Here is a 21,970-nt window from a genome sequence, read left to right as displayed (position 1 = left end):
TAAGAGGTGATAGGCTCCTGAGTAATCCGAGGAAATCCTTTTTTACTGAAAGGGTGGTAGATGCGTGGAACAGTCTCCCAGAAGAGGTGATGGAAAATGACTGTATCTGAATTCAAGAGAGAAAGAGATAATAGTTACTGCGGATGGGCAGACTAGATGGGCCATTTGGCCTTTATGTTTATGTTTCTAGGAATATTTCTGATGGGGTAGTTCATTATACATTTTCCTCAGATCCTAGAACTACAAAATCTGATAAGTGCGCTAATGCAATAGTTTGTACATACAGTGAACTAACCCAGGCACACAAAAAACTTATACTTTAAGATTGATTACACATTGTAAATCCACCTGGGTTGTCTATATTATAGTCTGCCTGTGTGTCCTTGTTTATGTAGGTTGTACACAAAGGTATTAGAACTAGACTAATTGAGCATAGAAGTAGGATCAACACTCAGTCTTTAACATCTCCAATGGTTCCCCATTGTCAACAGAAACAACATACTTTTATTGAGTTGAAGTGGTTCGTTATTGAAAAAATCTCATACAAGTATGGTGGTAATAAATTGGAACAGCTCCAACTCCAGGAACAGTTCTGGGTATACGAGTTTCAAACAGTACAACCTCAAGGTTTAAATGATTCCATTGAGTGGTATTCCACTATTTAACATGCTGTTTAACATACCGAGTTTGCTGTTTAAGCATTTCAATTTTTTCTTTTCAGTGGTATTTGTTTTTCTGTTTTCAATTGATTCTTTTTATTCAGCATATTTTTTTATAGCAATTTTTGTCATCAGCATGTCTTTATTTTGCATATCACTGATGTCATCAAGTGCATGCTTGATCTGCAGGTGGACTCGTGGGCGTTCCCAGCTTCTTGTCCCTTTCATGTAGATTACTTTACCCGATCTGAGCAGTGCATTTTGCTCCTGACAAAGGAGAGACTTCCGAAATGGAGCTCTGTTGAGTGAATTGCTAAACAACACACTATTGAACTGAGCCAGCTTAAAGATAAGTACATTTTACTATCAAACTTATAACACAGATCATATCTTTGAACTGGATATTTTTATGGACGCTTGATAGAGACTTTTGAATTTTCACAAAATCACTGTTTGATTTGGCACATTGTACCAAGAGGTCTAGGGATGTTTCACAGCAAGTTACCCATTTGGGTAAATGAAAATTAACAACTTTCTTAATCAGGACTTCTTGTGCAGAGTTGTGAAAACTTAGGACCCTCGGAATTTACACTCCATTAGTTTGTTTATTTAATTTGCCATTTTGTGTGGAACAAGGAGTTGAGTTTGATATATGTATCTCTTCAGTTTCTCTTCAAGTGAAAAGACTTTTGTAGATCTATGTTTCAAAGAGCATTTATGGGGTAAGAAAAAAATAATATAGAAACTTTGATGGCAGATAAAAAAGGCCAAATGGTCCATCTAGTTTGCCCATCCGCAGTATCCACTCTCCTCCTCTCCTTAAGAGATCCCATGTGCATGTCCCATGTTTTCTTGCATTCAGACAGTCTTTTACTCCACTATTACACGCATCTATCACCCTTATAGAAACATGATGGCAGATAAAGGTCATACATAAAGTTAAAGGCATAGAAAGAACATGGCAAAAAAACCCTAAAACTAAGAAATAGTGAAGGCACGGTGTGGATGTGTGTGTGTATATACATATACAGCATGGGGTGGCTGGGTTAACACAAATCTCAGAAAATGTCTACAACACCGAATAGGAAAAAAGTGATGTCAAAGTGAAGTGGAAAAGAGGAGGGCTGCACAGACAGTGTATACAAACAGGGTAGGAAAAAGTGAACTTAGCATCAGATGAATGGAATGTAAAAAAAAGGCACTTGATATCATATCTTTTTCCTATCTCAGATTAACCAGCTACCCCATGCTTGTTATATATACTCAGTGTTTGCTTATTTTTATTTCTATGCTTGCCTTTTACTTATGTTTAATTTTATTACCGCGTATCAATCTTATTATTCTTTTTTTTTTATTGCCATTAGTCTGTGTTCATTAATTTTTTATATGCCCTACTTCTATGAAGTCCGATATAAGCACCGATTCTACAAAACTTAGATGCCATTATAGAACCATGCTTATTGTCACCTAAGTGTGCTTAGGTAGTGCTCAGCAGCCTAACATTTAGTCACCCCCAATTTATGCCAGAGTTTTTCTATGCCTAAAGTTAGGTGTGCATATTTATTTATTCTGTCAGTACCGGTGGATATTGACATCGAATAGCATCCTTGGCTAGAGAAGAACACGGGGACAAATTTTTCCCCATCCCTGTGAGTTTTGTTGCTGTTCCTGCCCCATTCCTGTAAGCTCAGCCTTAACCACATAAATCTCGAGCACTTATGATTTTAAAGTGTTTGAGGCTTGTGCAGATGAGGACGGAGCTTGCAGTAATGGGGCAGGGACAGGAAAAGAACTCATGGGGAAATGTTTCAATGTTGGTGTACCAAAGAGCAGTCAGAGCAGAGCAATGCCCTCGTCTGTACTTGCACTCCTGCAGGACAGCCTCAACAAATGGATGGCAACATTCCCCCTTAGAGTTCAAATGGCAGGACTGTTTCTGGAGCTGAGAGAAAAAAGCCTTACTAGCAGTTCACCTAAATATGGTCATAAGAACATAAGAATTACCATACTGGGACGGAGTCAGTATTTTATAGACCTCTATCACATCACCCCTAAGCCGTCACTTCTCCAAGCTGAAGAGCCTTAGCCTTTCCTCAAAGGGAAGGTGTTACAACCTGTTATCATTTTCGTCGCCCTTTTCTAATTCTGCTATATCTTTTTTTTATTTATTTATTTTATTTCTTCCATTCGTTAGTCACACATAACCTGTGCAAGCTCTAGGTGATGTTACAGAGGAAGGGGTTAGATGAAGGATAAGGAAGACTTTGGAAGGTTGGAAAAGTAGAGAGAGGGAATAGAAGACGAAGGGAGGAACCATTAAACAATAGAATTCTGGGGAACTTTAAATGAAGAAATAAAACAAAGGGGTAAAAACAGGGAATGAAAATAAAAATAATTCATAAACTGGAAAAAAATTGAAAAATAAAATCAAAACAGTCTAAACAGAAGTCTAGCTTAAAATGGCCACAATTGTCCTCAGTGCAGGCACCAGCCGATCCTCACCAGCACACCGGATATTAGAGTCTGCAGATGCCACAGGTGAGCCAGCAACATTGAGATCTCCAACTACAAGGGGCAATCCTCAGCACCAAAACATCCGCAGGGGCCAACGGTCAGCCGCTCCCACCAGCCGGGATACCGTTGACTGCAGAGTGCAGACCTCTCCACGATGCGGCCCAGGCCAAAAACAGAACCCTTTCCAGCAGGCAAAACAGGAAACCGACACACCAACCGCTCATAGCCGACCCAGTAGACACAGCTGCAGACATCCAGAGAACACGGCACAACAGGCCGAGGACAGTGGTGGAGCGGAGGCAGATCACTGCCGGCAACGCAGACACCACCCGCAGGGAAACAGCATGCAACCATCGCTGACCTCCCAGCACTGCATCCGATGGCAGCATATAAGGGAGCCTAGGTGAAACTGGAGCTTTGCCAGCACCAAAAAGAACAAACTGCCGGTACAACTGGAGTCAGCATCCCCCCAACAACACTTTTTTTAAAAACACAGCGACTAGAACTGTATATAGTATTCAAGTTACGACTGCACCATAGAGCAATACAAGGGCATTATAGCATTTTCATCTTTGTTTTCCATTTCTTTCCTTATAATTTCTAACATTCTATTTGCTTTCTTAGCCGCCATCACACACTGAGCTGAGGGCTTCAACGTATCCTCAACAATGTCTCCTAGATCCTTTTCCTGGGCAGTGATATCTAACATAGAACCCAGTATCATGTAGCTATAGCTCTGGTTCCTCTTTCCCACATACATCACTTTGCAATTGCTCACATTAAATATCATCTGCCATTTTGATGCCCAGTCTTCTAGTCTCACAAGGTCCTCTTGTGATTTTAACAACTTTGAATAACCTTGTGTCATCAGCAAATTTAATTATCTCACTAGTTATTCCTATCTGTAGATCATTGATAAATATGTTACAAAGCAGCAATCCCAACACAGACCTATGGGGAACCCCACTATTTACTAGCAATACTCCTCTTTTGTCGATTTAAATCTGTAAATCAGCTTTGAAATATGATAAAAGGGCAGCATTTATTGTCTCAAAATCAATCTAATCTTGATTAAAGGAGGAAAAGAGCCTCAGATCCCCGTATGTTGCAAGTGCAATGCTAAGCAAACATTACTCACTCACAAAGGCTAAGGCTCTTCAGCTTTGCCATTATGAGCAAGTAATAGAATCACCAAACGAAGGAGTCCATTGCCCTGATGGAGCTGTATAACAAAACGCCTGTTAGCTCTCATCAGCAAGAAGGGACCAGGCAAAATCAAAGAGCTGCTCATGCAGACCGACAGTGGTTACTCACGCAGTCTAATGTTAATGATGGGCATCAGCTGATGTTAGGAAATTAATCTGATGGTTTTGGCCCATGCTCCATCTTCACCTCCAGATGGTGCAATTGCTCTATACCCGGGGGGGAGAAATTTGAGTGAACTGTTGTCAAATTCAGGTTCGGGGGGAGGAGCTAACAGGCACCAGAGTGGTCATTTTCAATGTAACGGATGTGTATATTGCACTTATGCCCTGGTAACAGATAGAGTAAAAGTACCAGGTAGTAATAAGGAATTTTGATTGAGATCTTACACGGACTGCGAAACCAGTCAGGTGGTATATGGCATACAATGTCCATGCAGTAATTGGTACTTGGGGCAAACCAGACGAAAAATACAATTGTGAATTGCTCAACATCTTAGCAATTTGCGTTTGGGCAAAGAAGATACACCACTAGTAACTCACTGAAAACAGCACGTGCACAAAGTTGAGGAGATCTGTTTTGTAGTTGTGATTAGAGAATGACACCGTGACATAATTCATCACCGTTCCCGTCCCCACGGATAACCGCGGGAAATAATCCCATGTCATTTTCTAGTGTCTATTTCAACCTCGATCCTTCTACACCAGCATTCTTCAAAGCAAAGCTTGTGGGTCAGTGGTTGTGCCCAATTATATTCTGATTCTTTCCTCTCTCCTTAAAGAATGACATGAAGATGGTTTTCCGCGGGGACGGGAACGGTGATGAATTTTGTCACCGTGTCATTCTCTAGTTGTGATCCATATAGATAGGGGTGGCAATGTATCAGAAATCCTGTTAAGAAAAGAACACTTAATCTATCACTGGAAGACAACTGAGCCACTCGGCCTCAATAAAGAGGTTGAATGGAATAATTTGTAAGAGTTGAACTGGACAGGTTTAGGTGTCAGCTGTTGGTTGTCAGATTGAATTGGTAACAGTATTTAGGAAAGAAAATTAGAGAGTGACATCATGAACCCTGTGTTTCTGTTCAGTTTCATGCTGAGTTTGACAGTAGGAACAGTGGCTTTTAAAGATTTTAGTAGTGGGTGGGAGGTTTAAGCATATGTAGGGGGGGGATTAAAGGGAAGGAGTTTGTGTGTTTTAGGAATTTATTACGGGGAGTTGAGACTTTTTAATCACAGCTCCTGAAGATGCCGACAGGCGAAACACAGGACTAGATTCACTAAGCAAACCGATCATGTACCGATTGGTTTGCGAGCCCTTTGCAACCAAATTTCCCTCCTGCACTATTCATTAAGGCCTATAGCAGGAGAGATCAGGGCTGGAGAGGTGTTGGGCAAGGCTGGTGTGTCGGGCTGGTGCCTGATCTCCCTTCCCTGCTCGCCGGACTCTCCTGCTCTCTGACACCGTTCCCTGCAGTGCAGGTCCGCTTTAAACCCAGGGAAGAGAGATCTGGGCTGGGCCCCGACAGCAGTGACAGGAGGCTGGATAGTAATGTGTCTTAGTGTAGATGTAGTGGTGGTCTGGGCATTTAAACAGCTGAACATAGAGGTAGGCTATTCTCAACCCCACCCCCCCCCTTCATTTTGGACATTTTTTTTGAGAATGAACATTTTCTCTGCTTCTACTTTCAGCGTTTAGGGCCTAGGCCAAAAGGGGACTTAGACTTTTTTATGATTATGCCCCTCTTAATGTTCTACTTGCATTACTGTTCATGCAGCGATTGTTTTACATTTATCTGAGATCAGACACTTGGTTTTGGGAAGTTCCTTGTACCCCTCTTTTTCCTGTCTTTTTCTACAGGGCTGTCATCAGTTTTGGAATGAACTGAAAAGGGCAGCAGAGACAGGAGGAGAAGCTGAAAAGCTGTGATTGACATCTTCTGCAGAATGCTCACGAGCACGCATTGGTAATCCTAAGGTTCAGCATACCATTCCTATCTACAGGAAAAGATATTATCAAGGTAAATGCATAGTCAAATTTTATATATAAGGGGAGTGTGTGGTTAGAACTACAGCCTCAGCACCCTGAGGTTATGGGGCTCATAATTAAAAAAAAAAAAAAAAATTCTAAATAGTGGCCTAAATGGGTACTTGGACGATCAAAAAGCCTGATCGTCCAAGTACCCATAATCAAAGCTGGATTTAGATGTATGTAAAACCAGCTTAGGCCTTTCCCCTGCCTCTAAACGCACAGAAAGAAAAGAGGCGTTTTTAGAGGAGGGGAAAGGGCGGGCCATGGGCGTGAGGTGGGCTGACCTAGACCTAGGCGTGCAGCAGGTATAACCAAAACTTTAGGCAGGTTGCCTAGTCGGCACATATACGTTTTGACTTAGACCAAGTCAAAACAGGTAGAAGTGCCGAAAAGGGGCTGCTGAGCTGATCATGGCTGCTGCGATCAGCTCAGCGGCCCCAGCAATCTGCCTACCCCCCTACAGCAATGATCGCGGCAGGAGAGATGGCTCATCTCCCCTGTCGCAATCCACCCTTCCCCCCCAACAACGATCAGGGTAAGAGGGAGCCCAAGCCCTCCTGCCCCGTGGCACCCCCGACTCCTCAATTACGTTCGGGGCAGGAGGGAGCCCAAGCCCTCCTGCCCCGCAATCCTCAACCCCTCCCCTGCTGAGTCCGATGGGGCCAGGAGGGAGCCCAAACCCTCCTGGCCCAGGGACACCCTCTAACCTCCATCCCCAACTAAAATACGGGCAGAAGGGATCCCAGGCCCTCGATGCCCCCCCCCCTCCGCCGACCTCACGACACCCCCACCCCCAATCCTACCCCCCGCACCTTGTAATCGATGGACGGGTGCAAAGCCCGCCTGTCCGGCAGGCCAGCTAATCCAGGAATGGGGCCGGAAATGGCACAGGCGGCTCAAACCCCGCCTACAGGTGGGGCCTGAGGCGCCTGGACCAACCAGAATAGGCCCAGGAGCCTTAGGCTTCTCCTGTGGTCAGGAAATTTAGGCACATGGAGTCGGGGTGCCGCAGGGCAGGAGGGCTTGGGCTCCCTCCTGCCACAAACGTAATCGGGGAGTCGGGGTGCCGCAGGGCAGGAGGGCTTGGGCTCCGTCCTGCCCAGATCGTTTTAGGGGGGGGTGGATTATGTAACCCGTGTTGTTTTTGACAGACACCGGTTACAGAATCCAGCTTTTAGGCGAAGGACTGGCTCCTCCTTCGCCTAAAAGCCCTTGTTTTGGACATTTGGGGCAGGCTTTTTTTAGGTTGATTATATGGTATAAGTTTAGACGTAGTGGTGGTCTGGGCGTTTAAGCAGGTGAACGTAGAGGCAGGCCATTATTTAAAAAATAAAAAAAAAACCCTCCTTTTGGATGTTTTTTTTGATAATGGACATTTTCCCTGCTTCTACTTTCAATGTTTAAGGCCTTAGACCAAAAGGGGACTTAGATGTTTTTTTTTATTATGCCCCTCCACGGGTTCAACTCCAAAGCTACTCCTTGTGACTCTGGAAGTCACTTAATGCCCCATTGCCCCAGGTACATTAGATAAAGTGTGAGTGACCCCCAAAGGGACAGATAGGGGAAAACCTGAATGTAAACCACTTAGGCTACACGTGGTATATAAATGTTAAACTAAATATAAATGTCTTTATAAAATAACCTACAAAATGTATGGATTACAAAAAAGGAACATGTTAACACTGAAATCATAGTTTGGAACACTGCATGTTGCTCATTTTCAGTTTAATAAATTAAACAAATTAGTGTATAATTGTTATTTTTGTTCATCCATAAATAGCAATCTGTTATCTTGATTTACATCTGCTAGATGCAACAGCAGATTTAAACATCTGAAATACAGAAGAAAATGCTATACCTTTGTGCTAAAGTACAAAAATTAAGGATGCAGATTCAAGGAGTATATTGGATGGCTATGTTAGGCAAAGAAAACACTTCTGAAGCATACAGTATGCATTTAAGTGCAGAGATAAAGTGCATCATTGAGACCATAGAAGTCTATGAATACCTAGTGAATTACCCAAAACATTATCCAACACATATGAGATGTGAAAAAACTTCTCTTTCAATAAGGAACACTATTATGAGCTAAGGAGGTAGACTTTCAGCAACTGGCCAATCATATAACTTTAATTGGATCAGAAATACAATTAAAGTTATATATTTATCACTTGAAAATCTGCATAAGTGGCAGTGCTAAAAATCCATGTATAACTTTACTAAGAAATCCATTTAAATTTAAACTTGGCATTCATGCATTCAGATTTGAAGGCATAAATAAAGTTTCCGTTCTAAGCTGAATATTGCTACTGAACAGAATTTTCAATGCTTTCCTTGGCCCACCTCAAGCCACACTCCCCTTTTAAAAGGCCATTATGTAGTCAACCTCACCAACCACATAACTAATTTTAATTAGTGACCCAAAGATTTGCATTGACAAAAGTGGTAACTGGTACATAAATATGTCTAAATCTTCCCAAACTCAGATAAACTCATTTAACAACTAATTCAAAACATCAGTTTGTTTAATTCTTTAACACTGAACAGCAGGATAACCACTTGTTAATCAGGAAATCCCTGGTCTACAAACCTAGTACTGTATATATAATCTGTCATCTCAATACATGAGGAATCTAGTAGCAGTATTAGGACTCCTATTATCAAAAGTGAATCAGATGCTTTCAAAAGGGAGTTTCCATGGGTAAATGTTTGTCCTTTGAGAAGGGCCCTTTTGAAAACTACCCACCTCACACAAGTAAAAGTTCCCATACCTTAAATATATTGAAAGGGGGCAAGCTGGCTCAGGTTTTGCGTGGATTTGATTTTGAAATACCCATGTTTGCATGTGAAATTTTTTTTAAGTGAAACTCCACCACTTTATAACTTGTACACTAAGGAGACAGGGCAAGGGGGTCTGACAATAGTTCTGAATTTCTACAACAGTTCTACTCTCCAACTTGCAACAGTTATACTGGCAGGAACTCTGGTGAGGTGGTTGTAACAGTATAAAATATCTTGGGTGAAAGCATAAGGACAGTGGAATAACAAGCCATCAGTTCAATTTTCTGGTAGCTCTCAAAGAAATGTTAACTTTTACATTAAGCAAGCCTGAAGAACTAACCCCCCTCTTCTACGAAACCACACTAGCGGTTTTTAATGCAGAGAGCCGTGCTGAATGGCCCATGCTGCTTCCAACGCTCATAGGAACTCAATGAGTGTCGGGAGCAGCGCAAACTATTCAGCGCGGCTCTCTATGCTAAAAACTGCTAGTGCGGTTTTGTAGAAGAGGGGGTAAGTTACCCTATGTAATAAGTTATCTTGAAGTGAACAGCTTCAACAGTTCCCCATAACAAAACTTTCATTTCTATGACATCCATTATGGAGAATTCCACAAGGTTTTAAACAACTTGGGAAACCTATCCCAAATATGCTTAAATTCAATTTTTAAATGGGGTGCACCACCAGAAAAGCTTGTTTATGAAATATAATGACATGTACTCCAGTGTTCCTTTCAGGGACAACCCAATGATTATTATATACATATGAATCTAAAGAACACAATTAAAACAACCATTAAGATTGCAAAAAATTTAAAATTTTATATTTCTGCACCATCTATAAAAAGCAAAACAAAACTTGTATTTTGGGTTTTCAGTAGAGTGCTTGTGCATCTTGCTATTTGCTCTGTGTGCTCAAGGCATATTCATTCTCAATGCTTGTGGCATTTAAACACCTGGATACACTGAAGATGTCTACAAGCTCACCTGGTACCCACAAATGTTTCTCCTAGTAACTAGGAAGAGTTGCAAAGTTTCCAACATTCATGAGTTTTCTATAAAATCCACTAAAGTGTTTTGCAGTAAGAAAAGTCAGAAAAAGTTTGGGTTTGGACACACAAAAAAGAAAAGTACATGAGCTACAGAGTGAAGCAATTTGTGTGTGTGTGGGGGGGAGGGGGGCAGCAACTATTGCAAAAATTAAGGAGTCTTATTCTAACTGAAGCCATTGATGTACTGACTATTTCTGACCCTGCAACTATTTTGTAGCCATACATTTCATTATTGATATCTACAGCCCTGGCAGTCAATTATAAACAAAATAATATTTATATCACACAACACAAAGGCTACTTTCCCTTGTTAGCAACAAAAGGGGAGTGTGCAGACATGAGCATGTATGTGCTGGAAGAAAAGAACAGCATCTAAAGAAAATGTGTATTCTCACCTGAAAAACATCCACATACCTACTAACATGATGTGAGAACACAAAACGTGAAAGATAAAAAGCCCAATCTTAGTACTGTAAAAAGAGATTTAGGTATATACTGATGCTAAGGAACCTGCATCCTCATAAGGTGAGAAAGGGAGCGAGGGCAGCAGTGTTTTAAAGGACAAGCATAGGGATGGTTAGTCTTGAAGGAAGACAACTGAAACATAAAAATCCCACTGTGGGTCTTTACAAGGGAAAAAAACAGAATAAAATAGCCAAGCAGCTTTTTGAATTACTAACCTGCCACCTACACTTCCCTAATCACTAAGTACTTTTGCATATAGGTTAATATACAAATCTTCATCCCCAAAAGCATTTTCTTTAGCAATTACCAACCAAAGTTATATTTCAAAATAACACTGTTTTCTAAGCAAAAAGTCTCTTCCTTCCTCCCAGAATTCCCCTGAATTTGTGATTGTCCAAGGACTTATCCTAATGTAATAGCCCAACCATTTGTCATCCTTAAAGCTTTGCAAGTGTCTAGTCAGCAGCTCAACTTCCGTTAACCTAATCTGATGTGAATTTTTCAATCTTCCCTTTGCAAGAGATTCTTTACTTCTTCCTCAATGCCAACAGTGCTGCTATAGCAAGTATGGCAAAGGCAGCTGCCCCACCAAACAGCAGCACAGATTTTCTTTCTGACTTTAGGATTGGTTTCTTATTGTGTGAGGGGTCCACTACATTACTGTCTTTTGAAGGGCTTGGTGAAGCCTTGGTGCTTCTCTCCATCCCCACCTCTGTTTTCTCTTCCATAGCAGATAAGATTGGTTGAGACTTCAGTGCTCTCTTTTCCTCATGGCTGGTAACTTTTTGCAAGGGTTCACCCTCTATAGGAAACTCCACTTCAATTGCCTTATCACTTTTCTTCTCTCTTTCATGTTCTATAAGTGAGGGTGCAACATATACTTTCTCTTCTTTTTCTTCTGTCTCCGTAACAACCACTATAGGCTGCAGTTGTGGAAGTGGGGCAGATACTGCAGAGACTACAGCATCAGTGGCCCTTGGCATTTCCTCTATGACAGCCTCAATTGGTACTCTCTCTACAGCAGTTCCTGTTTCTTCAACCACACCTACTATCTCTTCTTTCTCCACATGCACAATGTCAGAATTGGAAGAGTTGTTCTCACTTTTTTCCTCCCCACCTCCATTGCTGTCCAAGCTCTTGATCTCTTCTGGATCCATTGCTACTTGTTGCCAAGATTCTGGTCCAATGGATACTGGCAAGCTCTCTGTTTGCCAGCTTTGGCTTGTTGACAAAGAGGCTGGCAAACTTTCTGGCTGCCAAGAGGTAGTTACTGCCAAGCTTTCTGACTGCCAAAAGGTAGTTACTTTCGAATCTGGGGGGCTTATTTGTCCCGAATTGTTACTTGTTAAAATGTAGATATCATTGCTGTCTTCAGCAATGAGCTCCTGATCATCATTCTCTTCTAAATCCAGACCAAAGACTGTACCCTGGAGAAGAGAGAAAGGAAAGAAGATGGTCAACACCACTATAGTACTCAAAACCACCAACAGATTCAGACACAATACTGTTATTTCTCAACACTATAACATAGCAACCTGAACCTATCAGCATGTACAAATGGAAATTTGCATTCATACTTTACAAGGAGAATGTCAATTTAGATTGTTCAAAAAGCTGAATCTCAAAGAAGGAAAATGTTCTATAGATAAGCAGAATGCAAGCCTTTACTGATGGGTGACATCACTAATGGGACACCACCACAAGAAAGCTTTTCCAGTTTCAATGAATTCAGAAGCTAATCATGCATACCACTTCCCATCCAGGGTCTAGGCCCACCCTGTCTAGTGGTTAATGAGACCCCCCCTCTCTGCCCCTGGTCTGGCAACTCTCCCCAACCTCACTTTCCCTGAACATTCCCTAGCTGTAGCAACAATACATTGGCCCGGCATCCCACCCTCATTGATATCATTCCTGTTTCCTTTCTGGTAGGGTGGGGAAGATGGGACTTGGGAGAGTTGCCAGGTTGCAGATAGGGGCAGAAGAGAAGGGAGAGAGATGCAGAAGGGTGGGGGGGGATTGGAAGGACAACACATCTTAACTCTGGGCTCACCCAAAATGATAGGTCTGGCTTACATTACTGTTCCCACCTGCCACTGCCACTTAGAGTAGAACACAATTTCTAAAGCCGGGGGGGGGAGGGAGGAAAGAGGGGCCTAAGAGAACTTGTATTCTGCTGTGCTTGGAAAAAATCTGCTACAAGTAACTAACTTGGCTTTCTCTGAAGACAAGCAGGATAGCAAGTCCTTGTTGACAGGACTCCTTAGCTACAGGCTGCATTCAATCGAAAATGGGTGAAAAAAACCAGGCAGACAATATACAAGGGAAAGTCAAAAAGGAAAGGCAAAATACATTCAGCAGCTTTAATAGAAGTACAGGCAAACCTCGGTTTGCGAGTAACGCAGTTTGCAAGTGTTTTGCAAACCGAGTGTTGACTCGATTTGCGAGCCCCCCCCACCCCCCGAGAACCGGCATTGCCCACCCGCCCAAACACAAACTCTTACCCTGATTTGGCACCGGCACGCAGCACCAACCCACAGGACGTGCCGGTGCATGGAGATCTTGCTGCTGGGCTGGGCCTTCTGGCTCCCGCTCCGAGAAAGTGGGAGCCAGAAGGCCTTGAGCATGCGCAGATGCTCAAGGCCCAGCCCAGCAGCAAGAGGCAGGATCTCCATGCACCGGCACGTCCTGTGGGTTGGTGTTGCGTGCCGGTGCCAAATCGGGGTAAGAGTTTGGGTTTGGCGGGCAATGCCAGTTCTTTGGGGGGGGCGTTCAAGGGTGGGGGGCTGATGCTGATTCTCGGAGGAGGCATTCGCGGGTGATGCCAATTCGCAGGGGGTGGGGGGGTGGAAGCGAGCAGCGCCGGTGGCAGGGGGGAGAATGAATCAAGTGAGTTTCCCTTACTTCCTATGGGGAAACTCACTTTGATATACAAGCACTTTGGTTTAAGAGCATGCTTCTGGAACGAATTATGCTCACAAGCCAAGGTTCCACTGTAACTGGGTGAAAAAAACAGGCAGACAATATATGATGAAAAGTCAAAAAGTAAAGGCAAAATACTTTCAACAGCTTTAATAGAAGTACCCGTGAACAACTGAACATATAATTTTTCTACATAGTCCCCATTTGAGACAACGCAAGTTTTTGGGCTGCTCCTGAAGCCAGGTGAGCACAGCTTCTTTTAATTCATCATGTTTTGCCTTTTGTTTTCTGGGTTGCAATGATGCATCTGTCTCATCGTCGGCGTCAATTCTCTCTATGCAACAAAGAATGCAGTTTAAGATTTGTGATTATACATCAGGCATTGAATCATGCTTCCTCAAAGATCTTACAAGAATTCTTTGAGATCTATAAACCGAGAAGAGAGCTTAGAGATGCAAACGGGATGAAATTAAGTTTGGAGGGTAACATGTCGACTATGCATGCTAGGATCGGAGCATCAGTGATATCTGTGGCTGGCGTAGAACTATGGAATGCCTTGCCTGGTATCCTGCGGTTTTGTATGGGAGAGGATGAATTTTAAGAAAATGCTGACAACTCAATTATTTACCAATGCCTTCTTATGCTAAGGTATATTTCAGTTGATAATCGCCTTTTAGAATTTTTTTTGACAGCAATGTATGATTTAAGCTTGCTTGTATCTCTGAATTGATTGAATTTGTGCTCTATCCCTGTTTATAATAGGGCCGATTAATGATGTTATTTAGATATGTCTATGTTATATGTGATAATCGTAAGGAAACCGCATAGTTGTATGTGGTATATAAATTTTGTAATAAATCAATCAATCTTCATACCATCTCAGGAACTGGGTCACAACCTCCACACATTGTTGCTTGTGCAGATCAGTAAGCTGTTTGGAAACCCATCGTGCACAGACTTTCCTGTATCTAAGTCATCATGCATTATGGCAAATGCAGATCCATAGCCGATATCCAAATTTGCAGCCAACTGAGACACCGTTATCAATATACTACATACCTAAATCTCTTTTTACAATACTAAGATTGGGCTTTTTATCTTTCACTTTGTGTTCTCACATCATGTTCTTCACGCTTTAAACATTAGGAGAGCAAAAAGCTGGATAGATGCGGCATACATCGGCTAGAGCCAAGGGGCCCCTCCGGAACCTCCCAATGATCTGTAAGTATTTTTGTAATGTCCTGATGTGAAGGAAAGCAAGAGGTCTGTGCCTTGGTGTTGCTCATAAGTGATCACTGCGTAGCAGAAGACTGAGAAGCCTCTAATTCCAATTCTTGGAGGGATTTGGTGATCATCCCCATAAGCACTGAAGGTTTAAACAGTCAGTGCACCGTGGTGTCCTCACCAAGATCTGGAGCCTCCCCCAAATCTGGGTGTTAACCTCCCAGGGATTCAGGAGTATCACCTGCCACAGAAGACCCGGACTGGGAGAGTAAAAGCATGATAATGGAGCCATTATCATCCAAATTGTAATTTGACCCTGCATCCCCAACCTGTGCATGACACTGCTGTTGGGGGGAGTGGTGCTCTTGGAGGGAGAACCCCCAGCATGAACTGGACCGCAATTCCAGAGGGATCCTTGTGGCCCTGTTTAATAATATAGGCCTAAATTCAGGGGGAAATCCCTGCAGAGGCTGCTTAGAGAGGGGGGACATGATCGAGACATTCAAGTATCTTACGGGCCGCATCGAGGCGGAGGAAGATATCTTCTTTTTCCAAGGGTCCCACGACAACAAGAGGGCATCCGTGGAAAATCAGGGGCGGGAAACTACGAGGTGACACCAGGAAATTCTTTTTCACTGAAAGGGTGGTTGATCGCTGGAATAGTCTTCCACTACAGGTGATTGAGGCCAGCAGCGTGCCTGATTTTAAGGCCAAATGGGATCGGCACATGGGATCTATTCACAGGGCAAAGGTAGGGGAGGGACATTAGGGTGGGCAGACTAGATGGGCCGTGGCCCTTATCTGCCGTCTATTTCTATGTTTCTTAGTGCTTCCTTGGGCTTTTCCTCCCTTAAGGTGGCTGCGCTTCTCTGGGGATGCACTTGTGCTGCTCCCCAGCTCAACTTTGGACTTTTTCCCTGATCCTCAGGATGACTGGGCACTAATACCCCCTGAAGGACCAGAGGGTGCTAAGCCAGAGACTCCCACCCCCTCCTCACATGCAGTGGAACACAGATGTTCCTCGGACTGCCATCTACTACAAATGGGGCATGTATCTGACGTAGCCTGACCTGGGAAATACATCCCACCTGTTTTTAAGTGAAAACAAGGTGTTTTGAGGCAGACTGAGGCTTTTAAATTCAAATCAGGAAATCCAAGATGGCTACCGCAGCAGTGATTTTTATGGCAAAAACAGCCTGGGGAAGCTACACTTAAAAGAAAAAAAAACCTGTTGATTTTAGAGGTGGGGGAACCTGTCTCTAAACCCAGAACTAAAGAAAAACCAATTCTAAAAACACCCCTCCCCCCAAATTTGGTTTATCAGGCTGTTAGTCTGTGCCATGCTGTGTGCTGGGAGCTGCAAGAGTAGAAGCTGCAGAGAGCTTACAGAAAGATCTCTGCCTTTATAAGCTTGGAACCCAGACTGCTTGTGTCTTCTGACTGCCTCTCGGGCCAGACCCATTGGCTGGAGAGCTCACCCCCCTCCGCTGCAGGTTCAAGAAGTAACTACTAATGTGGAGGCTATGTGGTCAACCTTGAAATCGATCCTTCATGAGGCAACTATCCGCTACATAAAATCGGTAACCAAACAACAAAGAAAAAAGAAACCCCAATGGTTCACAGATGAGGTATCGTGCCTCGTCAAGGAGAAGAAAAGAGCATTTCTCTCATACAAACGCACGGGGGGAAAAGAAGCAAACATTGAATACAGGAAAAAGTCTGCAGCGGTCAAAACAGCAGTCAGGGAGGCCAAAATTCGTATGGAAGAAACTCTAGCAAAGAACATCAAGAAAGGGGACAAATCCTTCTTCAGATACATTAGCGACAGGAAAAAGAACGCAAACGGGATAGTACGCCTTAGAACACCAGACGGGAATTATGTAGAAACAGACTCCGATAAAGCCAAACTACTGAATGATTACTTCTGTTCAGTCTTTACCTGCGAAGCACCAGGGCACGGGCCTCGGCTAGCAGCAAAGCAAAGCATGGAAGACCCATTTCAGAAGTTTGAGTTCACACCAGCTGATGTTTACAAAGAACTGTCAAGACTCAAGGTGAACAAAGCCATGGGACCGGACAATCTGCACCCAAGAGTGCTCAGAGAGCTATGCGATGTTTTGGCGGAACCATTAGCAATACTCTTCAATCTCTCCCTAAATACGGGGAGAGTCCCCCTGGACTGGAAAACTGCCAACGTGGTTCCTCTGCACAAAAAGGGTTGCAGAGCGGAGGCCACAAATTACAGACCAGTAAGTCTCACATCAATAGTGTGTAAACTCATGGAAACTCTACTTAAAGAGAAATTAGACACAATATTGGATGAGGGGAATCTGAGGGATCCCTGTCAACATGGATTCACTAGGGGCAGGTCATGCCAGTCCAATCTCATCAGCTTCTTTGATTGGGTGACAGGAAAGCTGGACTCGGGAAAGTCTCTGGACATAGTATACTTGGATTTCAGTAAAGCTTTTGACAGTGTCCCACACCGTAGACTATTAAACAAGATGAAATCGATGGGGTTAGGTGAGAAACTAACGGCGTGGGTCAACGATTGGCTGAGTGGAAGACTTCAGAAAGTGGTGGTCAATGACACCCTCTCTGAGACATCGGAGGTGACTAGCGGTGTGCCTCAGGGCTCAGTCCTGGGACCATCCCTTTTTAACATATTCATAAGGGACTTGACCCGAGGGCTTCAGGGTAAAGTAGCGCTGTTCGCCGACGACGCCAAACTGTGTAATATAGTGGGTGGAAGCAATCCCACGGATGGTATGACGCAGGATCTGATCAAGTTGGAAAAATGGTCCACGACATGGCAGCTGGGCTTCAACGCTAAGAAGTGTAAGGTCATGCATCTCGGCAGCAGAAATCCATGCAGAACATACACCTTGAATGGAGAAACACTAGCTAGGACTTCAGAGGAACGGGACTTGGGAGTGATCATCAGTGCAGACATGAAGGCTGCCAAACAAGTGGAGAAGGCCTCATCCAAGGCGAGGCAAATGATGGGATGTATCAATAGAAGCTTCGTCAGCCGCAAACCTGAAGTCATAATGCCACTGTATAGAACCATGGTGAGACCTCATCTAGAGTACTGTGTGCAATTCTGGAGGCCACATTACCGTAAAGATGTGCTTCGAGCTGAGTCGGTCCAGCGAATGGCCACTAGGAAGGTCTCTGGACTCAAGGGTCTCTCATACGAGGAAAGACTGGGCAAATTGCAGCTGTACTCTCTAGAGGAGCGCAGGGAAAGGGGTGACATGATTGAGACTTTTAAGTACGTCACAGGTCGTGTCGAGGTAGAAAACGATATATTCCTTCCCAAGGGACCCTCGGTCACAAGGGGGCACCCGCTCAAACTCAGGGGAGGGAAATTTAGAGGTGACATCAGGAAGTATTTCTTCACAGAAAGAGTGGTAGATCACTGGAACAAACTTCCGACGCAGGTAATCAAGGCCACAAGCGTGCTCGACTTTAAGAATAAATGGGACATCCACGTGGGATCCCTACGTGGGTCGAGCAGCACTCAGACTTAATGGGGTGGGTCAGTAGAGTGGGCAGACTTGATGGGCTGTAGCCCTTTTCTGCCGTCACCTTTCTATGTTTCTATTTACTTCGCGCATGCCACACAGGGGAAGAATGCAGGCAGCCCCAATCCTGAAAAACCACCATGGAGCCTGGATCCACGCAGCCTGTGCTCAAGCCCACTGCAGACAAACCTGGGGCGAGTATTGCTCCCAAGGGAACAGTCCCTGAGCCCTCGAACTATTAGTCCATGTGGGTGTACTTCAGAGCAGCCTGCCCCTTGGAAGCAGACTCTAGCCCTCATGGTCTGCATTCTCCCGCAGCCAGAGCTGTCCCACAAAGACTTGAATATAGCAAAAATAAACGAGCGGAAAAGACAAGCTCCTTCTGTCTCACTTGTAGGAAGACAATTGAGAAGTTGAAGGACAACCCAGAGGTAAGAGAAGGAACAAAAAAAAAAATATGCAAATGAAGCTTCCTACAAGAGATCTCACAAGAAAGGACTGACTACCCAATGGTTCAGGAGTGGAGTGTGTCATACTAGAAATCTTATTAGCTATTTCCTTGAAGACAAGATAGCACCATGGATAGGCACTGGGCAAAAGGTATTTGTTGAAAGAAACCTGCCTACTAAGTAAAAATCTGCTACATCAGCTTCAGATCATCCAAAATAGGATAGAACTCTCCTTCTCAGTGGTTGTCTTGAATCATCCAGGCTGCTTACTAGCCGAGACACTGCCCATTCTTTTCTATAATTAGAGTCATAATCTTATTCTTGGCTGACAAAGTGCAATGAACAACTCAAGAGAAAATCCACATTAATGGCTTCAGGCCTTTGATTCATGCTTGGTCAGATTAAGTTCTATGATACGCATATTAAATTATGACAGGACTACACCTCTAATAGGTACCCCCCCCCCCATTTTAAGAAAGAAGGCACTACAATAGAGCATCTGCTGCTTAAAAGCTATTCATTACTGTGTGTGTTAGAACCAAATGACACAATGACTATTGAATACATAGATATGGTATTTCCAAAAGGACTTATCAAGAAACTTCAGACGTTACAAAACTGCAATTAGATTAGTATGTAGGGTTAACAGATTCACTCATATAACAACTTTACTAAAAAGTACCATTAGCTTTCTATAGAAGAACAAATTAAATTCTCTCTCACTTTCGATTGTATCTTATACTCCTCCTCGCGACCTCTATTCAATAATCAACCATGGTATTACTAATCTCTCATCTTGCTCGCCTGGAATCCACAAGACATTCTGCGTTCTTCACTTCTCCAGCATTCTGGAATTCACTTCCTCCATATATTCGAATCGAACATCAACTTAAAAAAGGTAAATCTGCCATTCCGGAAAGCAGTGAAGGCCATACTTTTCAGCTGAACTGCAACAAGCAGCAAAGACCATTTTTTTTTCATCTAAACAGACTGTTAGACTACCTTCCCCTTTCTGTAATCTCAAACTTAGTCTCTGTGAAATTTCAACAATTTTCTCCCGTCATACCCACTTCCCTAAGACCTGTCATGTCCCCACTTTTGGATAATGTCTGCATTGTGAATGTCCTGATGTAACCCGTTCTCAGCTTTGGGGTTGGACAGGCTAGAAATTGAAATAAAATAAACATTAAAACATAGCTATTTAACCAGGTGTTCCCTGAATGACATGATGGTCTCTTGGTTTTTGGGTATTACCTCAATCTGTCTCTCCCTTTTATACTTTGGAATGTATACTTACTGTCCTATTATATAAATTGTAGTTCTCTTACTTTATGACCGTTTTAGAAGCTGTTATAGGGGAAAGCACCCTCCAGGGATTCAAGAAAAGGTTAGATAAGTTCCTGCTGAACCAGAATGTACACAGGTAAGGCTAGACTCAAATAGGGCACTGGTCTTTGACCTAAGGGCCACTGGGTTAGCGGACTGTGGCGCACGATGGACCACTGGTCTGACCCAGCAGCGGCAATTCTTATGTTCTTATACCATCTTACTCTGATTGTCTACAGTTAAAGGTACTATAGAATGTCATAAATAAATAAAAGCACATATATAGTCCAGTGTAAAATTAACACATTCTAATATTAACTATAAAAAGAGATTAGGTTCTTATCTTGCTAATATCTTTTCTAGTAGATAGATGTGTCATTCTGGATGGATAGGTAATATCCACATGCTCGCAAGCTGTGCAGAAGGAATCTACTCCAGCTTTTGAATCCCTCCTTCTTTACTAGAGGTATCTGCTGCTCCTTTCAGTTTATCCCAAAGCAAGCAAGTCCTATATAGAAATACATGAACTCCAACTCTGTTGGCTATTAGTTGAAGCAGTTCAGCTGTAGCCCCTTTCAGTTCTTTGATTACCCTCGGATGGATGCCAACCAGTTCCGGGGATTTATTGTTTTTAAGCCTATCAATCTGCCTGCATAACTCTTTAGACTGACTGTCAACCCTGTCAGTTTCCCATCTTCGTTTCCTGCGTATAGCCTGTCGGCTTCTGGTATGTTGTGTATATCCTCTTCGGTAAATACAGACGCAAAAAAATGTGTTCAGTTTGTCGGTGATGGCTTTGTCCTCCTTTAGCACTCCCTTTATTCAATGGTCATCCAATGGCCCCACCACTTCCTTTGCAGGTTGTTTCCCCTTAATATATCGAAATATATCGAAAGAACAGCTTGAAGTTTTATGCTTGTGACTTGTTGTAGGGATATATTGTCAATCTTAATTGGTTCTTGTAGATTCATATCTTCATTCCAGGGAAAAAGAATAATCTGGGACTTGTCAACATTAAGGGCTAACATATTTAGCTTCAACCATTGGTTGATGTGATCTAATTTTCCATTTATATCACAAATCTTGTTTGGATCCTCCGTGTTAATTGGTTGCAGGTGCCACCTATATGGCAGTACAGTAGGGTTTTTGGTGGGCTCACATTTTCCACTATTAACGTAGTGGTTAGAGTGGCTTATGAGCCTTCATCCTCTTCTCTATGGTTCACTAGCCCACCCGCCAGGCTACTTAAGAGACCTCCGTGCAGCTCTACTAGGCTCTCCTATAGCAGGTGCTGAAGTTCCAGAGACAGGTATGTACATTTTTATTCGGAACTTTGTGGGGATGCAGCTCCTGATTGGTGAGGCCCAACTTTAGTACAGGAAGAGGCAGTCGGAGCATACCATGAGCGATTTCCTTCACTCGCCGGCGCTTCGCTGCCCTCTCCTGCCCAGTCATTCATGGTTAGAAAATACCGCGAATGACCGGGACTTCGAATTGCGGACCGCGAATTCATGGGGGAGCACTGTAGTCCTATTAAGTTTCAATTTACTGATTTTAACTTTACCTCATTCATTGTATTTATGTATATATTTGGTCTTTTTACTACTGTTATTTTGTAAACAAAATTGTAAGTTTTGTATTGAATTATACCTACTGTACACCTTCTTGAATGAATCTCTTCACAAAAGCAATTAATAAATCCCAATAAATAAATGTACAAGATCTTCTGTCTATTTTCAACCACATTACTAGCTATAAACACTTAAGAGGTATTGATATCCAAAGAATGGAATAAAATATTCCCTAAATCAGTTTTCCATT

The 21,970-nt window shown here is 43.1% G+C and overlaps 1 protein-coding gene across 7 annotated transcripts in view; it reads right to left on the bottom strand.

The window, feature by feature from the left end:
• Positions 1-8,118: 8,118 nt before the first annotated feature.
• BCL2L13 (BCL2 like 13) overlaps positions 8,119-21,970 on the bottom strand; it is a 169,043-nt gene continuing 155,191 nt past the window's right edge. For all 7 annotated transcript variants that reach the window (XM_033951700.1, XM_033951699.1, XM_033951698.1 and 4 more), the window contains one exon: positions 8,119-12,131. In XM_033951700.1, the coding sequence (XP_033807591.1) occupies positions 11,232-12,131 (900 nt within the window). In that variant the 3' untranslated portion in view covers positions 8,119-11,231. The remainder of the gene's footprint in view (positions 12,132-21,970) is intronic.

The sequence above is a fragment of the Geotrypetes seraphini genome, chromosome 7, assembly GCF_902459505.1.
Source record: "Geotrypetes seraphini chromosome 7, aGeoSer1.1, whole genome shotgun sequence".
NCBI lineage: Eukaryota > Metazoa > Chordata > Amphibia > Gymnophiona > Dermophiidae > Geotrypetes > Geotrypetes seraphini.
The sequence above is the reverse complement of the archived record's forward strand: the minus strand, read 5'-3'. Positions and strand labels throughout refer to the sequence as shown.